This window comes from Podarcis erhardii (genome assembly GCF_964252035.2).
Source record: "Podarcis erhardii genome assembly, chromosome: 7".
NCBI classification, from domain to species: Eukaryota; Metazoa; Chordata; class Lepidosauria; order Squamata; family Lacertidae; genus Podarcis; species Podarcis erhardii.
The window spans coordinates 79,301,382-79,327,468 of NC_138511.1; the positions used below are offsets into that span (position 1 = coordinate 79,301,382).

The window sequence follows — 26,087 nt, forward strand, 5'->3', positions numbered from 1 at the left end:
TTGCCCAATATCTCCAGCAAAATATATCACCCAGGATGCCAAAGGGGAGCTGAGCTACTGGTTTGGATCAAGACTGTATCCAAATATCCACCAGAAGTACAGAATACATATTTCAGAAAAAGACAATAACAGTATTTTTAAAAATACTAATAAGCTACAAAACTGACAGTGTAAACTTGAATGGCCCCATGGATGCGAGCAGGTTCCAGGTTCACCTGATGTCTTGGAAGAGCATGTGTGTGACATGCTAATTGTTGATTACTTTGTGCCTCATTAGGATTAGTTTGTTTCCAGCTCAGTTTTACTAAAAAGCCTGAGGGAGGAACACATTTATTAAAAGTACCCATTTACTGACAGTGTAGGTGTGATTGGACTGGAAGGGGCACCTGGCTGAATCCCACAGAGTTCCTTAAAAAGATGGCATCCAATATGACAAAAGAGATTTGTGTTACAGTATAAAAATATAGGATGCACTTCACTTCCTATTTCCATAATTTCCTGCTCCTCAGTGGACCAGTCCTTCCCAGTTGGAATCCTTGGGCACCTATCCTTGGCCCATATTTCCCTCAAGTCAGCTTCTTCTTCCATAGGTTACCTACTTGGCTTTTGATCACTTTGGCATTATGAGGGCCTCCCTGAGGATATATGAGGATTTTCACAGTTGGTTTTGACTAGTGCCCAGGCTGAACAAGACAGAGGTCTGGGAGCAGTGCAATGGTTGGGGAAACCCCTGATTTCTGGTCTGAAAGGTGCTTCCAGCAGAAGGCGTGAGGACTCTGACAGGGTCCTAGAGTCCAACTGTCTTCTTCCCAAAGACTTTTAAGGACTAACTAAGCTTTGGGAAAGGAGCCCTCACGTCTTCCCAATGCCGCTGCCACCCCAGGAGTTGCTTCTTTGACCCTTCTCTGCTGGCAGGTAGAAATCAGGACACCCTGGAATCAAGGCACAACCCATGCGCCTACCCTGTGCCACACCTGTCCCATCAGGGAAGCAGCCGGTGACCTACTCTCACAAGATGGGTTTTTTAAAACCTGCTTACATAGTGAGGGAGCTGAATGGGTAGTTTGACATACGAAGGTGCAGGAGTGTCTCCCCCTCCCCCCCCCCATGAGGCAAGGTGAGGCAACCATCTTAGGCGGCTGGGTCCATAGGGGCAGCATATCTGGTCTCCAAGGAATTCCTTGCCCCTGCTGCTGGCACAGTGGCAACAACAGCCGCACTGCGCTTCTTAAAGACCAGATTTGCCCCTCCCCCACAATCAGGTTGCCTCTTCAGTGGCCTCTTGGCCAATAGGAGGCGCTTCTGGTCTCCTCCTATGCTTGTTTCCTGTGGAGATCTTTATTCCTCACCCTTCGCATTCTTCTGGATGTCGATCTGCACTTATCTCTTCTTCTCTGGAATGGCGAGGCACTATTTGGTGGTTTGCTTCAGCTGCCAACATGTCTTGGGACAGACTTTCCAAGGAGCACATTTGACCATGAAATTATGCTTCTAAATATGTCATTTCATATGACAAGGTGTCACCTCAATATCTAACACACTCAGAATATCTCAAGGAAGAACATAATCATCAATAATTTGTAGTATTATCTTATTCCAAGATGGAGGCTCTCTATTGTTAAAAATCTGAATCTCCTTGAAACCTCCATCCCATTTTTAAATTTTATCAATAAATACCTAAGGGGAAGTATATGCATTCTGACCTTCACTGAACAAACACCAGTTTACATCGGAGGCAACTCCAAGGTGGCAAGGGGTCTTCACTCCACCACCCCGACCCATAAAATGCCTGAGGGAGCCGGTCCCTCCCAAAGTTGATGGGCATGGCAACTGGTCTGTCTGTCTCTCCTAGTTGCCTTCAGACAGAGTGCCATAGACACTGCCCCCCCCCAATTCCTCTGATTGAGCAGCCTGGCAGGATACTTTGGTCATGTATACAACAGGCATCCATAGTATTAGTATATAACCTCCTGTCTATTGGTTATGCCCCACCTCTCTAGAGTTTGACTGAAGATGTCATATGACACTGCACTCCAAAAGTCCCATCTCAGATGTCCCACCTCCAAGGGCCACTATGAAATAACTGGGAGGGGGGGATCCACGTAACCCAATCTGTGATGATGGCACACCACTGCCTCCTTCAAGTAGTTAGGGACAACCCCCTCTTTCAAGGAGGCATTAATCACCTCCCTGACCCAGTCAGCTGTCCCCTCCCTGCTACTTTTCATCAGACAAGAGGGGCAAGGGGCAATGTCCCTGAATCTTACTAATTGAAACTCATCCAACACATCAGGGCTAGACAGTGCTCTGGACACCCCTTGAGTTTCATCTGCTGTAACAGCTGAGTCAGGTTCCCAGTGGATGCAAGCAATTTCATCCTCAAAATGCTTTGCAAACAAGTCACAGCATTGACAAGTCACAAGCATATTCCCTGACTACCAATGACAGGCCCTCCCCATTTTCACCTTGGAGCTTTCCTTTTTCTCACCCAGCCTCTCACCCTGGGAGATGCCCACTTCTCCACCTCTCCACCTGGTTACTGGCACCAGGTTCAGATTTCCCACCACCACCATTTGCAGCACATTAAGCATTTTATTTTATTTTATAAGCCCAGACCAATGTTTCATATCATCATGTGATTGAGATATTTCAGCATTGCCTCATCTTTGTGTCCCTTTTTTTAGTGCAAGGGGCTTTCCTAATTAATGAAACATTAAAAATGAATGGAGAGGGGAAATGCCACATTTTCTTAGATGTGATCACAAACATATAACTTTACTTCATCCTTTAGAAATTCTGTTAGTATAAGCAAATACAAAAGGCACACCCATAGAAAGGAAATGAGTAGAAGGAAGTATATTTAAAACAAAATTAATCGCAATGTTGATGCTGCTAGGATGTATAAAAGCTAGAACATCATAAAAGTAGGAAAGGTGGTTAAATAAAGAGGGAAGTATGAGAAACAGTAAAAAGAGAAAGAATGAAGGAAGGGAGGGAGGAGAAAGAAAAGAGAAAAAAGAGAGGTGTGTGTGTGTGTGTGTGTGTGTGTGTGTGTTTAAAATGGACATAATAGCTGTTCAGAAGTCAGATCACTGAAAATAGGTTACAAGAGGAGATGTTATCTACAACCCTTTCAGTCATGTAGCTCTACTATGTCAAATCTGTAGATCGCGATTGACTGTTTGATCATGAAAAGAATTCTGCTGGACTGCTGTTGCCGAGGCCTCACCCTCCCTATCGTGCTCCCTCTGCCAGAAACAAACCAAGCAGCCTCATCCCAAGCTCCTCTCATGGGAGGGGATGTTCTGATGCTGCACGCGCCCACCCTGCGCCCACCCCTGTCCCATCAGGGAAGCAGCCGGTGAGCTACTCTCACAAGATGGGGTTTTTTAAACCTGCCCCTGCCCCTAACCGGAGGAAACCTCACTTGTTGGATGCAGCCCCTGCAAAGGACGTGCCTGCCCCAATGTGAGGGAGGACAAGGCCCACCCCAGCAAGGTTTGGTGTGCAGGGGCTGCAGCAAAAGCAAGTTTCTCTTTGGATGCCATACTTGCGTTGCTTGCATCATCATCATCATCATTGACCAATTAATTAAAATTATTACTTGCTATCTTGCCCAGGGCAGCTCCAAGTGACTAACAAACAACACCCCACAGAGAGGAAGGAGGTATTGGTTTGTGAGAAGGGGTCAATCTGGTTTTCATTATGTGCTTTGTTTATTTCTCTTGTAAACTGTCCTGAAATCAACAGCTGAAGGGCAGTATTCAAATGTTTTAAAAATAAAAATAAACCAAAGTGTGGGCAGGGGGTGGGAATTACATTAGAAACACCCCACCCACTCCCAGAATATTAGGATGTCAACGCTCTTGCTAACAATTGGGAATGACATTAGAAACACCCCTTCCCTTCAGGTCCAGGAGACACCTGTGGGTACAAAGGATGTCTGGGCGATTCCAGAAAGCAGGAATTAAATGACCACTCTCTGTTGCCCAATGTCTCCAGCAAAATATATCACCCAGGATGCCAAAGGGGAGCTGAGCTACTGGTTTGGATCAAGACTGTATCCAAATATCCACCAGAAGTACAGAATACATATTTCAGAAAAAGACAATAACAGTATTTTTAAAAATACTAATAAGCTACAAAACTGACAGTGTAAACTTGAATGGCCCCATGGATGCGAGCAGGTTCCAGGTTCACCTGATGTCTTGGAAGAGCATGTGTGTGACATGCTGATTGTTGATTACTTTGTGCCTCATTAGGATTAGTTTGTTTCCAGCACAGTTTTACCAAAAAGCCTGAGGGAGGAACACATTTATTAAAAGTACCCATTTACTGACAGTGTAGGTGCGGTTGGACTGGAAGGGGCACCTGGCTGAATCCCACAGAGTTCCTTAAAAAGATGGCATCCAATATGACAAAAGAGATTTGTGTTACAATATAAAAATATAGGATGAACTCCCTATTTCCATAATTTCCTGCTCCTCAGTGGACCAGTCCTTCCCTCAAGTCAGCTTCTTCTTCCATAGGTTACCTACTTGGCTTTTGATCACTCTGGCATTATGAGGGCCTCCCTGAGGATATATGAGGATTTTCACAGTTGGTTTTGACTAGTGCCCAGGCTGAACAAGACAGAGGTCTGGGAGCAGTGCAATGGTTGGGGAAACCCCTGATTTCTGGTCTGAAAGGTGCTTCCAGCAGGAGGCGTGAGGACTCTGACAGGTTCCTAGAGTCCAACTGTCTTCTTCCCAAAGACTTTTAAGGACTAACTAGGCTTTGGGAAAGGAGTCCTCACATCTTCCCAATGCCGCTGCCACCCCAGGAGTTGCTTCTTTGACCCTTCTCTGCTGGCAGGTAGAAATCAGGACACCCTGGAATCAAGGCACAACCCAGGACAGCTTAAGGAATTCTCTAGACATTCCGGCCAAATTGGGACTGTTCAAGGGTATACAATCAAATCAGCTTTAAAATAACTTTGTCTCCAAGGTGAATGGACTCTTGAACTGTAAGGAGAATATGAGAACATTTACAAAGCAAAATGGTCAGAGCTGGAGGCCCATAGGATTGGTGTAAAAGCCCAATGCCTTTTGAATATGACTTTTTGTATGTTGTTTTTTTAACAAGACTAAGGTACCTGAAGAAACAAAGATCATTAGGCCCAGCCAGTCTCTTTCACCACCTGTTCTAACTCTTTTATCATTTCACTTATTTGAGAGATGTGTCGTCTTGTATTGAGGCTAGATGATATAACCATGCATTCAAAAACCATCAAATGTCTACTTGCCTGCAGTTTTACATTAAAAACAAAGCTTTGATGCTTTATATCAGGAAATACCATACTTCTCCATTCCAAACTATTGATTTGAAGGATACACATTATAGAAGCAAATTTTTATTTTCTGCAATCATTATTATTTATCACAATAGGAATAATAATACACAATACAGCACTCTTTTCTCTGTGTGCTGCATCCCATTTCCCTCCATCAACAGCAAAAAAGGAAGAGACAGAAATCTTGATTCCAAGCATTGCCATCAGGCATCCAACCCACTCACACAACTGCTGTGAATTCACAAGGAGAAGGTTTATGATGAACCAAAATTACCCATCAGTGTGAGGCTGGTGTGAGATATGTGAAGCATTATAATAGTTATTTCAATTGGAAAACAGTTTGAGGCAGGGGAGATAAAGGGAAGTGCCAGAGAAACCAAAACTCCAAAATATACTTTGAAGAAGATGCAATGCAAGATTATACAGACTTATCTGGGATCAAGAGCTATTGAAATCAGTGGCGCTTACATCTAGGTAGACAGATATAGAATTGCATTGTAATCCCTTTGAAATGAATGGTTACTACTTCCACCAACAGTGCATAGGAGTGTGCTGAAATCCCGGGGAGTTTGCTCCAGTCCATCCAGCCAAATATGTTTATTGGTGGGGGATGTGGTGGAAAATTGAGAAACATCTTTCGCTATCAAGGAAAGAAGCAAATTTCCTTTGAAACTGGAGGTAGAACATAGACATTGTGGGTTATTTTGCCCTGCCTGAATTTGTCTAATCCTCTTTTTATGTCATCTAAGCTGGTAGCCATCACTGCCTCCTATGGAAGTGAGTTCCATGATTGAACTATGAACTGCATAAAATATTATACAGCATATAGCTTTTGAACTGTACTAAGCATGCTTTATCCCTCCTTTCAACTATCTCAGCTAAAATATTTGTGATATTATAGGGTTAATCATTAAATAGAATACTTTTCTTTTTTCTTTAACTTACTAAACACAAGCAAATAATTAAGAAACATTAGATTATGTTCTCCAGGACACCAGAAATTCTGCTGAAGCGAAGCATAATCTGCATCACCAAAATTCTTCAGTTTAATCATAGAATTGTAGAGTTGGAAGGGACGTCAAGAGTGATCTAGTCCAACCACTGTAATTCCCCCCACAGGACTCGACCATGAGATTGAGAGTTTCATGCTCTACTGGCTGAGCTATGGAAAACCCACATCAGCAGTGAAAGCCACAGTTGGATAGACCTAACAGCAGACTAGTCACATTAATGGAAGAGGCTATCAGTGACAAAGACTCTCCTCCCTGAAAGAGAGGGGAGTGGTTGTGGGCGGGAGCCCGAGCACCGCCCAGCAGGGGGCGTTGCCCCCTGCCTCCAGCTCACCTGGCTGGCGCTCATGCCCCCCCGGTGGCCACCCAACCAGGTGCCACGGTGGGGGCGTGTTCAGCAGCCTTTTGCTGCAGCGCCAGCCTTTCCCTGGCCTCATTCCTCGTCGTCGTCCCGTCACGAGTCAGGAGTCATTGTAGGGAGAGCTCAGCCACAAGGTTTGGAGTCGGGGGGTGTTTGTGTGTGTGGAGGCTGTCTGGTTCCTGGCTTGCCTTTTCAAATTTAGGAGGCTTGCGTGCGCTCATTGCTTTACTGCTTTTAAAAACCTAGGCACCCAAGTTTGCCTTGCTGTCTTGCTGTGTCCTCTTTTCTGTGTAAAAACCTACATTTAACCTTTTATTTTCCCCCACTCCTGGTGCTGGATTTGTTTGGGTGTTTTAAGTGCGAATTACCTTTCTTAAGGTTCCTTTGCCCAGCACATGGTCACTCCACCACCAGCGAGGTCTGAGTGTGAATGCCGTCTTACTATCTCAATTGTCTCCTCACTTTCCTTCCCTGGCCTCTGCCTTGGTGGCTGTGCATTTTTATTTAGTTTTGGCCAGTGTGCATGTATGTTTTTCCCCCTCTATTGCCCTTGCCCGTCCAATTGCTGGCTGGTCTGGGTGACTGAGTCGGTTTGCCTTACATTTTAATTTGTTGGCCAGGGTGCTTGTACATTTTTTCCCTCCCTTGCCTTGACTGTTCCTCTCTAATTTTAAGTCGTGTGTGTGTGTGCTGGCAGCGTGTGTTTGTGCCTGCCGTTTGTTGATTTATTACTCTTTTAGTGTGGGTTTGATTTACCCTGCCATCCCTTCCATTGGTACCACTTAAATCGGGGGCCCCCTCTGAAATTTTAAATGATGCCGGGGCTTAGATTAGACTGTGCATTTAAACCTCACCCCTCTTACTTTATCTAAGCCACACACCCCCTCTTCGCTTGGCGTTTGGGGGAAGAAATTTGGCAGGGCTTGGGGGGGGGACAATTCAGGGTTTCTGATCAGGGAACCATTCCTCAGCATTGTACATTTATACGTTTAGAACCTTTGAAGGTGTACCTTTGCCTGGTTCTTGTCATTGGCTTCACTTGCCAGTACAGGGTCCCTGAAGAAAACCGCTTTTAAACAAAACAAAACAAAACAAAACAAAACAAAACAAAACAAAACAAAACAAAACAAAACAAAACAAAACAAAACAAAACAAAACAAAACAAAACAAAACAAAAAAGGTTGCGGCTTATAGAACCTTACTGAAAAGTCCAGGCTAACCCACGGTTTATATTTCCACTTCATTTTGGCTCACTGTAAAGGACAGCTATTTTCCTTTTCTTCTAAACTTTTCCTTGTCCGGCGTGTTCATTTTACCCCCTCCCCCCCCCAACTCCCCCAGGCTTTCCTTCTCCTCCCTCCACCCCTCCACCCCTCCTCCCTCCCAGCACCCCCCACCCTTTCAGAGTTCCCTTTGCTTCTTGCCTGAGTCATCACAGTTACCAGACAGGTTTTTCAACTTGCTTGCTTGCAGGCTTGATTGCTCTCTGAGTGACCAGCAGTTTGTTAGGTATTGTCTTTAAGCACCTGGCAGTTCAGCAGCTCTAGTTGCATTGTCAGTTTAACTAACCAGCAGTTTGACCATTTGCAGTCTTTTGTCTGTTTAAGCACCCTTATGGAGCTGACCTTGTGGGCAAAGATTTACTTTTCTTTGTTTGGCAAAGTTTCCTTTGTTTGGTAGACGTTTTCCCAGTAGTGAGATATTCCCCTTAAGAGCAACCTCACCCCTCCTTTTCAGAGGGCCATTGGTGTGGGCCTGTAATCTTGTTGATTTCCTTTTCTCTTAATTTGGCTGCAGCTTCTGGGCATTTCCTAGTAAGCAGTTATTTTCAATTCTGATTACTTGGTGTTGCTTTGCACCTAGATTTGCCTATCATTTAAAAGGGGCAACATTTAATTGTAGGCAATTATCTTCCAATTCAAGGGACGCAGGTGGCGCTGTGAGTTAAACCACAGAGCCTAGGACTTGCCGATCAGAAGGTCGGCAGTTCGAATCCCTGCGACGGGGTGAGCTCCCATTGTTCGGTCCCAGCTCCTGCCAACCTAGCAGTTCAAAAGCACAAAGTGCAAGTAGATAAATAGGTACCACTCCAGTGGGAAGGTAAACGGCGTTTCCGTGTGCTGTTCTGGTTCGCCAGAAGCGGCTTAGTCATGCTGGCCACATGACCCGGAAACTGTCTGCGGACAAACGCCGGCTCCCTCGGCCAATAAAGCGAGATGAGCGCCGCAACCCCAGAGTCGGTCACGACTGGACCTAATGGTCAGGGGTCCCTTTACCTTTACCTATCTTCCAATTCTGTCTGACTGCAGTTGAGGTTTCTTTGTGTATGGGTCTGTTCCTTGGAGCCAGGTGCTAACAACTAGCTGAGCGCTGCTGCTTGAACTCTTGCTGGGTTGTGATTTAATAAATATAATTAAATACAAGCGGTGCATTTAAGTGACGTATAGCTTATTCTGTATGGGACCCCGTGCATATTCCTGCATTGCAGAGGATTGAATGAGATTTTATTTATTGATTGATTTAAAAGGCTCACTGTTCTGCTGAAATGCTGGTAGAAGGACCATTTCCTTAAGTGTATTTTTCCTACATTTTCATTTGATAGCAGTTCCTGTGTCTGTTGTTCTCTGATTGTTCTATTGTACTATCCCTCTAAATCACTAGGAGTTTTACCTGAGGAAGTAGCTCTATATAATTGTGTGCATCTGCCTGAATTGTATATTGACTAACAGATACATAAATTAATAAGGAAGTACGTTCTGAGCATACTATTGCATGGAATTTGCACAGTGTAGTTAATTCAGCTGAAGTTAAGAATTTATATAGCCAAGCGTTAATAATCAACTCAATGAAACATTGTTTTTTGCAGCATTTTCCTTCTGCTGGGCCTCCAGCATTACCTTTTGTTTTGCAAAGTGTTAGTTAAAGGACATTTCCCTGAGAGCGATTTTCTTTGATTCCATTTGATTGCAGTATGGGGGCTGTGTTGCTCTGCTGTTCCTATTGTTTCATCACTACATGCTTGTGAGTTGCTCCTCGGGAGGCAGGTTTAAATATTTAGATGTGTCTATCCACCTGACCCATTTGTTTGGTGTCAAATAAATAAATTTATAGACATATACAAACAGAAGAGTCAAGTGATGAATAATTATTTCATATCATCGTCAGTTACGGTAGACAATTGATAGTATCAGTAATTAATTCTACTTACAGTGGTAATTGATTGAACAAATAATACTGGATTAGATTTTAATAAATAACAACAATAATAAATAATACTAACAAACAATAAATAAATAAATAAATAAGTAATAGATAAATAATAATAGAATGATAATAATAATAATAATAATAATAATAAAAAATGAAACATTAAAATAAAGAATATTAATAATAATATATATATAAAATAAAGAGAATAAGTGGAATGGCATCACATACCAAGATTAAATTGATTAATTAATTAATTAATTAATTAAATCTAAAGATAAATATATAAATAGATAAATAAAATTAATAAAAATAAAAAAAATAAAAAATAAAATTAATAATAAATAATTGACATATATTTCGGAACCCTCAGTTGCTTAGATCATGGTAACAATAATGCCAAGGTTGCAGGTTCGATCCCTGTATGGAACAACTGCATATTCCTGCATTGCAAGGGGTTGGACTAAATGACCCATGGGGTCCCACACAATTCTAGAGAGCCTGGATAGCTCAACTGGTTAGAGCATGGGGCTGATAATGCCAAGGTTGGTGGTTTGATCCCTGTATGGAACAACTGCATATTCCTGCATTGCAAGGGGTTAGACTAAATGACCATCGGGGTCCCACACAATTCTAGAGAGCCTGGATAGCTCAATTGGTTGAGCATAGTGCTGATAATGCCAAGGTTGCTGGTTTGATCCCTGTATGGGACCCCTGCATATCGAATGAGATATTATAATATGAAGTAGGAAGCATCTTTAATATATATATATATATATATATATATATATATATATATATGCAGGTTTTGGTGTCCTCGGGTGTCTTCCCGTGTAAAAGTTGGGGTGTCTAGGCGACGTTTCCACGGGAAGACACCCGAGGACACCAAAACCTGCATTCCTGTACCCGTGAAAATCTACGAAAGCATATATATATATATATATATAGTAATAAATAACACACACACACATACTAATTGGATAAACAATTGAACATTTAACCAAATACTTGGAAAAATTGTTATTTATTATAAGTAAATCAATCGTTAATTAATACATTTGTTTCAGAATCTATAACATGTGCCTGTACAACCGCTTGTAAACAGTCGCATGTGTTTGTGGCAGTAACTTTAGCGCGTTATCCATGGCTCCTAAGAGGAAGTGCTCTGCGGCGGAATCAGCTCACACCTCAGGCTGCATGGGTGCCACATGGACGGGATAATAACCCCAAACCTAGTTCACACTACCTAAATGCCTTTAGATCGTTCATTGATGATTATGAGCAGCATTTTTTCGAGCAATCCCTAACCCCATGCCCTCCGCTGCTACCCCTGATATGATACTAGATTCCCAGGTGGTTCCGGAGAGCCCGCCTTTCACCCAGGTTGATGACCTCCCAGGCACCTCTGCCGCCCTCTTCAACGATTCTCAGTTCTTAGGCACAGGCCCAAGCTCTCAGGCAGTAACTGTGGCAGTGCAAACTAGGCCTCTGGCCCTCAGAATCTGCATTGGGTCGCCTGTGCGGAGGCCGCCGGCCTGTGTCAATAACCCTGTTGCGTCCAGTTCTTCCGGTTCTTTGCAGAATAAGCTGCCCAGCAGCTGGAGGGGGAGCTTCAGACAGTTGAGGGGGGACAAACCGTCAGGTAAAAGACGCACCAAGAAGAAGCACGTGTGTAAGAAGAGCAAGTCAAAAATGGGTGACATGGATGAAGAGTCAGAACAGCCTGTGCGCTTTCTGGGGTGGCCGCCACCATTAGCTATGATAAAAGTCTGAAGGAAGGCTTCCAGGATCCCTCTAGCATGCTGGGATCAAATTGAAAATGGCACCTGGTCTGTGGCGGTCGTCCCATATGTTGAGAAGAAGCTATTAGATTCTTATCGCATGGGTAAGCCGGACCTGAGAAGGGAGCCAAAGCGCAAGGTATGTTGGGAATTCAATAAGGGGTCATGACAAAGGCAGTCTTGTAAGTATCTGCACGAGTGCGAGAGGTGTGCAGGGGTACTCCCAGCTGTAGCGTGTTACAAAGGGAAGTAGCCCTTTCGGGAAGGCGGGGTTCCAGTTCCAGAGAAGCCCCCGCAGCAGGGAACAGACGATAGGGACCCTCCGGGTCTAGCAGGGTGGTGTCCCCCGGACGCCCCTTCTGTGCCCGCCTGGCCAGGCTGTCAGTTGGTCTTAGACACCTGCACCACAGGGTCCGCCTCCCCAGGTCGGTCAAGGCAGATCTGGAGGTATGGACGACTTTTTTGGAATACTACAATGGGGCATCTCTATGGCAGGATGTCTTGAATTTGTCATCAGACTTCCAGGTCCAATCAGACTCGGCTGCATCCTTAGGCTTTGGCTTGTACTTCAAGGGCACAACGATGGCCGACGGCATGCAAGGTCAGGCCATCACGCGGGATCTCACCTTTCTTGAGTTCTTTCCAATAGTGGTGGCCGTTCACATCTGGACGGAAGATTTTCGTGATCACCGCGTGTGCTTCAGGACCGACAACCTGGTGGTGGTGAACATTCTAGCCAGGCAGTCATCTCGGTCTGAGAGGGTCTCTGCGGGCGTTCGTCCTCCGGTGCCTTGAGTACAACATAATATTTTCAGCCAAATTCGTACCTGGAGCCAATAACGACATAGCCGATGCCTTGTCTCGATTTCAGATACCTCGCTTCCGGTCACTTGCACCTGGAGCACAACTGTTGCCCAAACCCTTTCTGGAGTGCCTGTGGAACGTTGGAGACGCAAAGAGATACAGGGAGTATTAGCTTCCGTGGCACCTTCCACTCTCAGGTCCTACAAGAAGGCCTGGTGTGATTTCCTTGGTTTCAGGTCTGGGTTATCTGGGCTCTCTCATAACATACCTCCTACCACTGACGATGTCTTGCAGTACCTTTCCCATCTCGATGATCTGGGACGTGCTCCTAAAACTTTAAAGATTCACGTAGCCGCCATCAGCTTCTTTTCAAAAGCTACATTTGCTCATGACCCGTGTAGCGACTTCTTGATCCGTAGAGCCATTGAGGGTTGGGGCAGGTTACAACCTCCCAGGGCCGAGGGCCATAAGCCGATTTCTTACGGGTTGTTATCTCAGATACGCATAACACTCAGGTCAATTTGCTGGTCCAGGTTCGAGGCACGTCTCTTTTCTGCAGCATACGCTATTGCCTTTTTTGGCGCGCTTGGAGTTGGTGAGGTGGTGTTTGAAGTTAGTGCATGAGGTTCAACACGTGGCCTCCTGTGCGAGGACGTGCAGTTGTCCGAAGCTACCATGACAGTGCGTATACGTCAGTCCAAGACTGATCAGGCTGGTAAAGGTGTCCTAGTTAAGCTCACGGCGTCGGCACAGCAGGGCCCATGCCCGGTAAAGGACACTAGGCGGTACCTCTACCTCAGACCGCCTGGCCCGGGTCCGTTTCTGATCCATGAGGATGGGTCACCCTTGTTGAGGCACCAATTCACCAGAGTACTTCGCAAGGCTATTGAGGCTTGTGGTTTATCCTCCCAGGAGTACGCTGCGCACTCATTTAGGATTGGCGCCGCAACCACGGCCGCGCACCTGGGGCTACCAGCGGACAGGATCAAAGAAATGGGCCGGTGGAAATCCAATGCTTATAAGGCTTATATTCGCTAGTACGCGACCTGCTGCTTTACCCTATTTACCTGCCTTTCTTTTCTGTCTTTTACCCCCAGCTATGCTCAGGGGAAGCGTGTGGATTTGCGGCCACAGTATAGTTCATTGGGCCTGCGTACGAGCGGTGAGCTGCGGCCTTGCACCCAATCTTGGCCTTCCACATGGTGTTCGAGTTTCCTGGTTTTCGAGAAGAGGCATGTGTTGGGAGGAGCTTATGCCATTGCTGTGGGAGGAAGTAGCCAAGTTCGGCACTCCCGACATCCTTGTGATTCATTTGGGGGAGAATGACCTCGCTAACAGAAGGAGTGTGGACTTGTTGTGGAGCATAAAAAGAGACTTGAATGCATTTGCAGTCTTGTGTCCCAGAACGACGGTGTTCTGGTCCTCCTTCCTGAAAAGAACTGTTTGGCGCGGTGCGCAAAGCTGTATGGCCATTGAAAGAACCAGAAAACTCGTAAATCGGGCGGTAGCCCGTTGGGTGCGCTTTATGTATGGCCGAGTCATTTATCATGACCGCATCCGGATCGGCGACCAAACTTTATACCGGAATGACGGTGTCCACCTATCGGATCTGGGGGAACGACATTTGGTTAGCTAGTGTCAGCAAAAGCATCTGGGATTGGTTGCAGCTTTGAGGGTATTGACCTTTGGCTCGGGTGGCGGTTAGGCATTGGAATAATGTGTGGTGGTGTGTCGAAGTGCTAGGTGTGGCCATCGCCTATGCCTTCAATTTTTAGGGGTATTCCGTTAAAGGAATCTGGCGGTCGTGTATTCTGTCCGATGCCTGCTTGGCTGGAGGCCATGGCACGACCCTCGGTGACAGCAGGGGTGAGCCTATATTTGGATTAGCATCAACACGTGATGAATCCCTGGTGAATAAACCCACTTGTTTCAATCCAATGCCTAAGCCAATACCTTTTCATTGCTGTAATCAATAAAGTTGTGGCCTTTTCTAGCCCATTAACCTTATATCACGTGTCCTTGTGTCTTCATTTCACATCGCGGGGGTCGGGCCCTCGAACCACAAAGACTCTCCTCCCTGAAAGAGAGGGGAGTGGTTGTGGGCGGGAGCCCGAGCACCGCCCAGCAGGGGACGTTGCCCCCTGCCTCCAGCTCACCTGGCTGGCGCTCACGCCCCCCGGTGGCCACCCAACCAGGTGCCACGGTGGGGGCGTGTTCAGCAGCCTTTTGCTGCAGCGCCAGCCTTTCCCTGGCCTCATTCCTCGCCGTCGTCCCGTCACGAATCACCCACCCTCCACTCCCTTTTAGTTAGGGCTTAGGTCATTGGCCTTGCTATAGACCTTAGGTTGGTCGCCCTGGTTGCCCGGGGGGGGGGGGGGGCTGGTAGGAGTTTTTCCATTTGGCAATAGGCCTTTTGGTTTTTTCGCCTACCTCGTAGCAATCGTCACAACTTTTGTGGTATTGGTGGGTAGGTTAGGCATTGGAATAATGTGTGGTGGTGTGTCGAAGTGCTAGGTGTGGCCATCGCCTATGCCTTCAATTTTTAGGGGTATTCCGTTAAAGGAATCTGGCGGTCGTGTATTCTGCCCGATGCCTGCTTGACGGGAGGCCATGGCACGACCCTCGGTGACAGCAGGGCTGAGCCTATATTTGGATTAGCATCAACAGGTGATGAACCCCTGGTGAAAAACCCACTTGTTTCGATCCAATGCCTAAGCCAATACCTTTTCATTGCTGTAATCAATAAAGTTGTGGCCTTTTCTAGCCCATTAACCTTATATCACGTGTCCTTGTGTCTTCATTTCACTTCGCGGGGGTCGGGCCCTCGAACCACAATTAATTTGATGGATATACCATTTCCAGTTGCTGGGGGAGAACAGGGGGAGTGGGCGACTGCCCTAAACACAAGCAAAATAATTAAGAAACACTAGATTACCTTCTCCAGGACATCAGAAATTTTTGTTAGGTCTAATTGGAGATGAATCTGTGTATGCCACAACGGCCACAAGGATACTCCTGGCCCAGAAATGAAAATCACAGGAGATTCCAACATTGGAAGAATGGAGGAGTAAGATGGTGGAATACGTTGAGTTAGCAAAGCTGACGGGGAAGATCCAGAATCAGCGTGACGAACTGTTTCAAAAGGACTGGAGCAAATTTATATTATATATGAAAGAATATTGTAAATATCTGAAAACATTTGTAGTTGTGAGTTGAAATGTTTTGTAATGGCAATATAAGGAACTGATTTACATTTCATAAAGGGAAATATAAAAATAAGAGAGAAGGTAAAAAAAGTGGTTATGGAAGTGCTAATAATAAAGTAATTACGTACTGAAGTCAGAAAAAGGGGCGGGAGGAGGTCGATGCTCGGATAGAGCAATGTTTGAGCATATGGATTAATGTATGGATATTGTGATTACAAAACACTGAAAATGTAATAAAAATATTTTTAAAAAGAAAAGAAGTGAAGCATAATCTGCATCAGCAAAATTCTTCAGCTTAATCATGGAATTGTAGAGTTGGAAGGGACGTCAAGAGTGATCTAGTCCAACCACTGTAACTTCCCCCATGGGACTCGATCATGAGATTGAGAGTTTCATGCTCTACTGGCTGAGCTATAGAAAACCCACATCAGCAGTGAAAGCCACAGTTGGATAGACCTAACAGCGGACTAGTCACATTTATGGAAGAGGATATCAGTGGCAATTAATTTGGTGGATATACCATTTCCAGTTGCTGGGGGAGAACAGGGGGAGTTGGCGACTGCCCTCCTGTCATGATAGTCCTGTACCAATGGACATCTGATCAGCCACTCCAAGAAGGAAACTGCTAGACTGCAGGGTTCTTCTTGTCTTCTGAAAATGGAGGGTGGGATTTGAAGCAGGGATAAACAACTACATAGCTGGATTCAGTTCAAGACAATGTGGCTAAGTCTAGTCATCACTAAACAAATCAGCTGGCTCAAAGTATCCTCTGCCTTTCACAACAATCTGACACAATTTGAACAAGGAGGGGCAAAGTTCAGTAAAATGATTTAATCAGCTCTCAGTAATAATCTTAGAGTCACTGTATTCTATTCAGTGCCTACCAGTGTGTCCCTGGCACCTTTCAACAGCCCTGAGGTATGTCTAGTTTGCCAGCTGAGCAGTCACCTGAGCAGTACCTTGAGGCTTTGATTGCACTTTGATTAGTAGCCTGGAAGAAGAGAAAAAGTATATTGTTCCTTCCAACTCAGTAAGCGAAGGCAAAAACAGAGGAATTGGATCAGAATTATTTTTTCTACTTTTAATGATGAGCATAGTCACATGGCCTCAATTGACTTTGCAGCCTTCTTGGAACAAGTTGCTCATTTGGAGCTGTTTGTGGTCCTGCAGTAACATTACCTTACAGTGGTACCTCTGGTTAAGAACTGAATTCGTTCTTATCCTCAGGCGCACTTTCACTAATGGGACCTCTTGCTGCGCGCAATTTCCATTCGCATCCTGGGGCAAAGTTTGCAACCAGGAGCAGCTACTTCCAGGTTAGCGGAGTTCGTAACCCGAATCATTCGTAGCCAGAAGTGTTCGTATCTAGAGGTATCACTCTGCTTTCTACCTCAGCCTTACTTGCCTGCCCCTGAAGTGATTTCTTTGCTGCCACTGAGTCACCCTCCTTTTTTCTGTATGGATCAGTTTTACTGGTTAAAAAATCCATTGCAGCCACGTGCGCTGCAATATGAAGTCAACATTTTAACCGCAGCTCATCCTATACTTTGCAGCCTTGCTGGGATGGATCTAGTATCCAGGCTTTTCTCTTCTTTAGAAGAGGAATCCTTAGATGGAGACTGTATTGAGGAGTTTTCTTGTAGGGCTTTGCCATTGGCTTTTTTGGTTCTCAGCTCCTTTATTGGGTGCCGTGAGAATTTAAATTTTATATTACCGTATTTTTCGCTCCATAGGGTGCACCTGACCATAGGGCCCACCTAGTTTTCAGAGGGGGAAATCAAGGAAAAAAATATGACCCCCCCCCCAGCTCTGCGAGCAGTGGACAGGCTGCCGGCAGCCTGTGTGCTTCTCCCAGACCTTCTTCCTTCTTTTGCGGGAGGTGGGAGAATTCCCCTACCTCCTGCAAAAGCCCACAGTTTGGGGAGAAGCGGACAGAAGCACACAGCCTGCGTGCTTCTCCCAGACCTTCTCCCTGCTTTTGAGGGAGGTGGGGGAATTCCTCCATCTCCCGCAAAAGTCCACCCTTTAAGGAGCGCACGGCTCCTGTGCGCTTTTCTACGAGGAGGGAGAAGGAACTGACGCAGCCAGTCAGTCCCTTGTCCCTCCTTGGGGAAAAGCCCCCAAGAGTGGCCCCGCAAAAGCTGTGTGCTCTTTAAAGGGGCTGCGCAGCTTCTGCTGGCTTTTCTACAAGGTGGGGGAATTCCCCCACCTCTCGCAAAACCGTCAAAAGCCGCACGCTCTTTCAAGGGTGCGTGGCTCCTGTGGGCTATTTTACAAGTTGGGAGAAGGGACTGATGCAGCCAGTCGGTCCCTTCTCCCTCCTGGGAGTGCACAGAGCTTGTGTGCGGCTCTTGGGGGCTTGTCCCAGCTGCATCCCCCCTGCATTCGCTCCATAGGATGCACACACATTTTCCCTTGCTTTTTAGGAGGAAAAAAGTGCGTCCTATAGAACGAAAAATACGATAACTGTATAGAAGAAAAAATATGAAAAGTGCCTGTTGACAACTAATGAGATTGTGGTGAAATAATTCAGACAATTTCAACAGTGAGCTTTGAATTTCATCATTTTCTCTATTTCTTTATGCCAAAGTGTTGCCTGCAGCACAAACACGTAGCCTATAAATTTCTCCAAGTAAGCCTCTATGTGCATCGGTTCTCTTTCTAGAATGATGAAGGCACTCCTGAGCACATGCCTCCTCTTGGCCCTGCTTTCTCCAGGTAAGTAGGGACCAGCAGGATGGGGAACTTTTACAGAAATAATATTTAGAGGACAGAGGAATCCGGAGAGCTGAATTTAAGAGAGCTATTGTGTTGTAGACATTAGAGGGTCAGACAAGGATCCAGGAGACCAGGGTTCAAATCCCCACTCAGCCACAAAGCTCACTGGGAGATCCTGGACCAGTCACTATACCTCAGGTTAACTTACCTCACAGGGTTCTTGTGAGGATAAAATGGGGAGCAGAGAACCATGTACAAAGCCTTGAGCTGCTTGGAGGCAAGTGCAGAAAACAAATAAATCAAAAAACCTAGAAGCCAAAAGTAACTAAAATGGATAGAATTTTAAAATGATATTTGAAATATGCTAGTAACTGAAGGTACTATGTTTAGTAGCCACTGGTAGCCTAATTCTGCATCATTTGCCTAAACCTTTTGTGAGGCCATTCAAGTTGATAGCTTTGTCAGTCTTACGAGAGAGGGATCAAAATGTTTGTATTTCCACTTTGTCCATGTCATGCAGAAAAGTATGTGCTTCCAGGAAGTCCCCTCTTTCTCCCCCCTTAACTGTCCTAATCCCCTCCAAAAAACAACAACATTGTCAACATTTTTCGTAGGTGAGTTGCCCTAGCATAGCTAGTAGAACCCTTAAAGACCAACTCTCTCAACCTGGATCTAACCCTGTTCACCTATTCATTTAACTCTGCTTAAAACTGGTTGAAATGCAAAATCTGCTCCCCAACAGGTCTAGTAAGTGATGGTACAGAGTATTCCTGCAGAGGGTACCCAGTTTCCACAATGCTTTTTTTTCATGCCTAAATGATGGGATAAGCCTTCCTCCTGCTCTTCTGGCCTTTGCTCCTTTATCTAAGCTCATGTCTAAGATTGTAATTGAACAGTGGGGGGGGGAGGCATTGAAGTGATTGAGTGGATGGGAGGAAAAATGGGCCATTGGACAGGGAGGGTTTACCTCTTGGAAATAATTAAACCAGTGTTCTGGCCAATGGCTTTTACTCATTTCATTTTATTGAAAGATCTTGTTAACTTGAACCCCATTTCATTTAAAAGATTTAATTCTCTCTCACCTCCTTCTCTGTGTCAAATGAAGGAAACCACAAAACCAAATAATAATAATGTTAATGACAATAACAATCCATGAACTAATCTTTTGCTCCTGTCCTCAGCATTGCCTCTGAAGTGCAGAGAGGCATTTAACAGGACTGGACTGACATATGATCGCTATTTAAGATCATATTGTAAATTTGGTCAAGATTCCTGTGCTGCCAGTGTTCTGCGTACAAATCTAGGTAAGATTTATCTGGTTTTTTGTCTTTTGTTGTTGGAATTACTAAATTAGTTGTAAGGAAGCTTTGTCACATAAGCTGTAGATGAATGAGAACTCCCATCTGCCTCATCTATCCTGGCCACCAGTCAGAGATGATGGGAGATGTAGTCCAGCAGCATCTGGAGGATCACAGCTTCCCAATCCTGTAGTAAGGAATCACTAACATTTGAAAATGGGGAATTTAAAATCACCTGATCACAAGCATCAGATTTCCATCTTGATGTACATATTCACCCACCCCTTCTTCACTAGAGTGTGCGGTTGCCATTTTGTGGTTTGCCTCAGGTGCCAAAATACCTTGGGGCTATTCTGGGTGGGATGGTGGCACTCACTTGACCATCTGTTCCTACATCATTGCTACATACTTGGAGGGAGAGGGGAAATGGGACAGTGAGGTTGGTGCAGTTGAAGTGCACTGCCAAGTCTTCTTCCTTGGCGATCACTTGTAGCTGAGTAAGTTTGTCTTCCATAAACACGGTTTTTACAATGAGTCCGTAAGTGACTGTGGAGGCCAATTCTGGATCCACATGTCCTTCCACAGTGGGGGCATTGGTTTCCAGACAGGAGTTGATCAAGGTGTGGATTTGCCAAACGTGCCTTCCTGCTAGCATGTTTCTCCCTTGCGTCCTGAGTTCAAGTGTCTTCAAAGCCTATGACACCTTTGTTAAAGGCTGTTCTCCAACTGGAGTGCTTGCAGGCCAGTGTTTCCCAGTTGTCAGTGTTGATGCTACATTTTTTTTTTATTTGCCTTGAGACAGTCTTTAAACCTCTGCCAAGTATCTTGGGTTGGGCAACAGGAGTTCAGGGAAGTATTTTCCCGCCCTGTGAATGGTTATGATTGACTAGCAGAGAGAATGCAGTGTATGGCACATGTATTGTCAGAAGTATAGAAGAAGCCATGATTCTTCATGCTGCAGATTGAACCTGAAATGAAGTTCTACATTCATTCCAAATTTAATGCCTTTTACTGAGCGCCGCAACCCCAGAGTCGGTCACGACTGGACCTAATGGTCAGGGGTCCCTTTACCTTTACCTTTTATGATCGTAATAAAGCTTTGAAAGCTTTGGTTGTATTTTACAAACTACGGTTGCAATCAAAATTATTCACGCCCCATTGCAAATTGGGTTTATTATCAAATTTTACAGACTTCTAGCTGTTTGCATTGACAAAATCAAACAAAAGCCATTGAAATAGCTCTGCAAAATTGCTGCTTCAAGTGCTTCCCCCAAATTCAGCTGAAAATGCATCTTATTCTGCCAAGAACAAGAACATTATTTATTTCGGTTGAAAGACCCACAAAATCATTTTCAAAAGCAAAATAAAAAAGAAATACAGGGAAGATTAAAAAGTGGTCACATTGTTTTATCCACAGTATGTAGGTTTCTATTTCATATTATTTCTGAGAGGAACTTAGGCAAGGCCAGGGTAGTATCATCTGAGTTATATTGGCTTCTCTACTCTCACTATTATTCAACCCATCCTTGGCAAGCATCTTTTAAATGCCTGCAGAAAAATTTGTATTCCACCAGGCTCATACAAGCCATTCAGAATACATCTTTCCATTGATTAATTGATATCTGTTTCTTTACTTTTAATACAGTTTTTATTGTATGCTTTATGTATTATGAGTGGAATCATTTTGATATTTTTCTTTCAATGATATATAGGTGTGTGTATGTATATATAAATTAATAAAGCCCATCACCTTAGATTGCAGAATTTAATAATATTTTGCATGTTCTTTGTTTGAAAAGGTTCTCATTCAGACATTACAGAAAATTGGAACCATTACAATGAATGTGTTTTAGGAGCAATAAACCTCCATATCTAAATATTTCTTTCAAATTCTTTTCATAGTGAAATTCCAAGAGCAACTTAGGAATAGATGCTCGCCATCCACAAGCTGTTCCTCAGGCCATTACAGCTTCACTGCAGGGGATGGTAAATTCTTTCAGATGAAGAAGCACTGCTGCAAGACTGAACTGTGTAACAATGCAACTCTCAGCCGTACGTTTCTGCATCAATTTAGAATCATTAACACGTTAGTGTTTTGCACTGAATTTGGCCATGGCCTGGATCCTTAGTCAATCAGCAGTACTTAGAGAATCTGTGCCTCATTCAAATGGGGTGAGACAGCCCCAGGTGGCTAAAGGTTGGGTTGAGCAGCTCAGGACTATTAGGGGCTCTCAAGGGATGGAGAGTCAGGCAGGATGGGGAGGCAGTCATGAGGAGAAACTGTGAAAAAGAGGGACCTAGCTAGAGACACGGGTGGCACTGTGGGTTAAACCACAGAGCCTAGGGTTTGCCGATCAGAGGTTCGACGGTTCAAATCCCGGCAATGAGGTGAGCTTCCGTTGCTCGGTCCCTGCTCCTGCCAACCTAGCAGTTAAAAAGCACGAAGTGCAAGTAGATAGATAGGTACTGCTCCGACGGGAAGGTAAACAGCATTTCTGTGCGCTGATCTGGTTCGCCAGAAGTGGCTTAGTCATGCTGCCAGATGACCCAGAGGCTGGTTGCAGACAAACGCTGGCTCCCTTGGCCAATAAATTGAGATGAGCACCGCAACCCCAGAGTCGTCTGCAACTGGACCTAATAGTCAGGGGTCCCTTTACCTTTTACTTGGCAGCTACATCTGCCAGAGAAGGGATAGATTGCCTTTCCAAACAGGCCTCTCCTTCTTCCTGTCCCTCAAAGGAGCACCATGCAGGATCAGACCATCCTACTGACCTTGTCCCAGCCATGTTTTTACTGTATGTTAAGATATGGTTACACATCGCCCCTATAGCCAAGTGATGTGAGATTCCATGGATAGCAGGGATGCTGTAACCCAGGCTCTGTGTTTCCTGTGGAAACCATAATGCACTCTGGTGTCTTTATGATATATGGTTATGCATAATATATACAACCTGAGGACTACAATGAAGACATCCACCAGAATATGTCCTGTCCCTCTCATAGGCACAGCAGCATCCTTGCCTTGGCAGTTTGTCTTTTCCTGGGAATGGCCACATTCCTCATATTCTAATAAAACCTAATCCTTTTTTTATTACTACACAGGGAGCAGCTTCCATTCCTTTGTTGTGCTGCTGTGCTAATCTGCTATTTTAATGACCCACTTCCCTGACGGTTGCCTCAGAGGTAGATTACTTCTGACATGAGTCATGTTGATTTTCTAGGGTTTAGAAGTGTCTACAGAAGTGTCAGTTATGTCAGTTGAGGAACTTTGCCTACATTAAGTAACCAAGTGGATAAGTAAAATAATAAAAATAAAAATCGGGGATAAGAATACAATCTTCAAGATGCCTTTATAACATTCCCTATGCATAATTAGCCGTGAATGATATTTCATGCAATATAATTGGATACCTAGGTGCATGAACAGCTCATAAACAGGTTATGGTCCCTTTAAGATAACATTCAATTTGATGGTCCAAATTAGATGGTTACAGCCCAGCTATCTTATCCAGGTGTCCTCCTAAATGACGCTTGAACTGTTTCTGGACAGTCTTTTAATTGACAAAATAAGTACTGACTAAGCTGGCAGTTATTCTTAATTATTATTATTTATTGAATTTATATACTGCCCTGTACCTGCAAGTCTCAGGGAATTCACAGAAAGTGATGGTTAGTTCATTCCGGAAGTGCAAAAGACAGCCAGAAACTCTGTACAAAGATAAGGGACTAAGAGTATACCTTTTCATACAGGCTACACCATAATCAATGGCAGGAAAACCTTCTGAGAGATTGAGAAGGGAAGAAAGTTCACACTCCTCCACTCCCCTTTATGTAAAGGTCATTTATATCAGAGAACAATGGTGACTTTGTCCCATGCTCAGTCCTGAACCCAGATTGTGTCTACATTATATTTTATCCAAGAGTACTTGCAACTGCCCCACCAAAACTGGAAGGCCCTAGGGTGGATTGCATTAATATAACACAGAGATACAAAAACAGAGAAAAACATTAACATGCTCACTATACTTTTGATTTTGGCAGTTCCTGATCGCAACATGATGGCTGAAAATGGTTTGCAGTGCCCATCCTGCTTTTCCAAAGGAACAATAATGTGTAAAAGTGAGAAGACCATCAACTGCCTTGAGAATGAGACCCAGTGCATTCAATTTAAAGTTGATCTCAGTACAGGTAACATTGCTACTCAGACAAGGAAAAAAGGCCTAGTAATTCTTGGTCATGCAGACTCTCTCCTTGTCTTCTTCTCTCCCTGCCTCCCTTTCCCTTGCATGTTGCTATAAAAATGAGAGGGATCATATTTCTCACTGACCCGACTCTGCACCCTTCCGTATTGTTTTGCCTACCTGGTCTGTGTCCTTTAACTCTCATAATGCAGAGAGTTAACAGAGGCAGATTCCAGGCCATTTGTGATGCTTCTGCCCTACATTCTTTCTTCTCTTATTTCTGCTGCCCTTTACAGCCTTGGCTTTGCTAGTTTCTCTTTTAAGGGGTGAGTAACAATTCTGAGGTGAGTACCTGATTGGCTCTTGGGATTCGCCTTTTTCACCAGCTTTATGTTTGATGCGTTTAACATGAAAATAGATATGGTAAAATAAAAGGAGGATTCTCTGGATACTTAGATCACAGTGGGGCAATGAGGGAACCTCAGTTGGCACCCAACCATCATGTGCATTTCCAGCTTTTTTGCTGCTGGATCACCCTGTTGACTTATGACAGGTTCACTCAAGGTTCAGACACCAAGGAGGGAGTGTTGTTTTCAGATCTTGCTGTGTGGCCGTAGCATGTGACTTTTACTACGCCCAGGAGATGGGGGGGGGATAGAATTCCTCCCATTTTATTGCAACTCACCTGCCCACAAGAATTTAATTAATCTTATCAATTAGGCCTGTTTTCAAATTCTCTGATTTCATTATATCTTATAAGTATAACCTGTTTATTAAAAATCTTTGTGTCTTGAGAGTCCTTTGGGTATAATAGCAATTTTAAATTTTATCTGATCTAATTTTTAAAAAACTAACTTATTAAAATTCTCATTCACCATCACAGGAATCATCTCCTAGTCCCTGAGTAAAGGACTAATGTCAACATTTCTCTCCCCCCCCCCCAGGTGCATTTCAGACCCACAGTTTCACTTTCCAAGGTTGTGGAACAACAGATTTTTGTGCCATCGGGAAAAATCGAAGAAAAATAATCGGAGATGGGAACTTTGTCCTTTCTGCTACCAAAGAAAGTTGTTACAATGCTTCACGAATCACACAACAGCCTGAACATGAAGAGTGAATGGGACAGTGTAGACCTCCAAAATCTATGGCAATGAGGGGGAATTGGAGGCTCAGGATGAAATTCAGGACTCAGGATCTCTGTTTCTTTCTTTTTTGCTTTTGGTTGAAGTAAAGGGAAGCAAGGGGCAGAGAAAAAGAGGTCAGAATATGGGGAATGTGGATTCTAACTTCAAAGAATCCTGTTGTGTATCATTAAATAACAGTTAAGTTTTCATTATGACGATTACAATGCAAAAATAAATGGTTATGGAGAATGAAATGCTGGTTCTCAGATCTGTTTCTTTCAGATACAAATGCAATTATCATTTATTGGTTTAGCCACACCGATTATGAAAGACGCAATACATAAAACAGAATAAAAAAAATGAACACATTGCACAACGAAAATTATTATTAGAATCAGATGATTCATTAGATAAGAGGTTTCTCCTTTGAAAGATTTAAATTAGGGCATATTTTAAGGCAGAGTTTAGTGGAATTCAGCTCTGGCACTTCTCAGGTTAGTGCCATTGCCATTCTAAGAGATCAAGGAACAAGTTCGTGGTGAACTCTGGCACTGGCAAATCTAGGAAAATAGCACTGAACCCTACAAACCTTTCTCCTTATAATCATAACTGTAAAGGCAACACAGATCAATTTTTCAGAGGGGTAATGGGATTTGTCCCTTAATAAATAGTTCAGCATATAACCAATCCATCTCTCAATTGGGAGATTTAAATATTTGAACAAAGCTTCTCTTAAGTCCTCATAGATGGAACAAACCAGTAAGTAGTTGGGTGAATATTCAGGCCTCTTACCTTTACATAGGCAAACAACATAGGGGATCTGGCGAGAGCAGCTTTCAACTATGACAGAGTTGTAAAAGCTTTTCCCCTTTGGTATTTGTGATGTGTTTACATAGTGAGGGGCCTGAATGGGTACTTTGGCATACGAAGCTGCAGCACTGTCTCCCCTCCCCCCCCCATGAGGCAAGGTGAGGCAACCATCTTAGGCGTCTGGGTCCATAGGAGCAGCAGATCTGGCCTTGAAGGAATTCCTTGCTCCTCCTGCTGGCACAGTGGCAACAGCAG

The 26,087-nt window shown here is 44.3% G+C and overlaps 1 protein-coding gene across 1 annotated transcript; it reads left to right on the forward strand.

Annotated features, from left to right (window-relative positions):
• The first annotated feature begins 18,345 nt into the window (after positions 1 to 18,345).
• LOC309346060 (phospholipase A2 inhibitor and Ly6/PLAUR domain-containing protein-like) lies at positions 18,346 to 25,188 on the forward strand. Its single transcript, XM_081869732.1, has 5 exons — positions 18,346 to 18,419; positions 19,601 to 19,723; positions 21,620 to 21,769; positions 23,759 to 23,905; positions 24,843 to 25,188. Exons 1-5 carry the CDS (start codon positions 18,368 to 18,370, stop codon positions 25,013 to 25,015), a joined length of 645 nt encoding a protein of 214 aa, XP_081725858.1. The 5' UTR covers positions 18,346 to 18,367; the 3' UTR covers positions 25,016 to 25,188.
• The last annotated feature ends 899 nt before the right edge of the window (positions 25,189 to 26,087 follow it).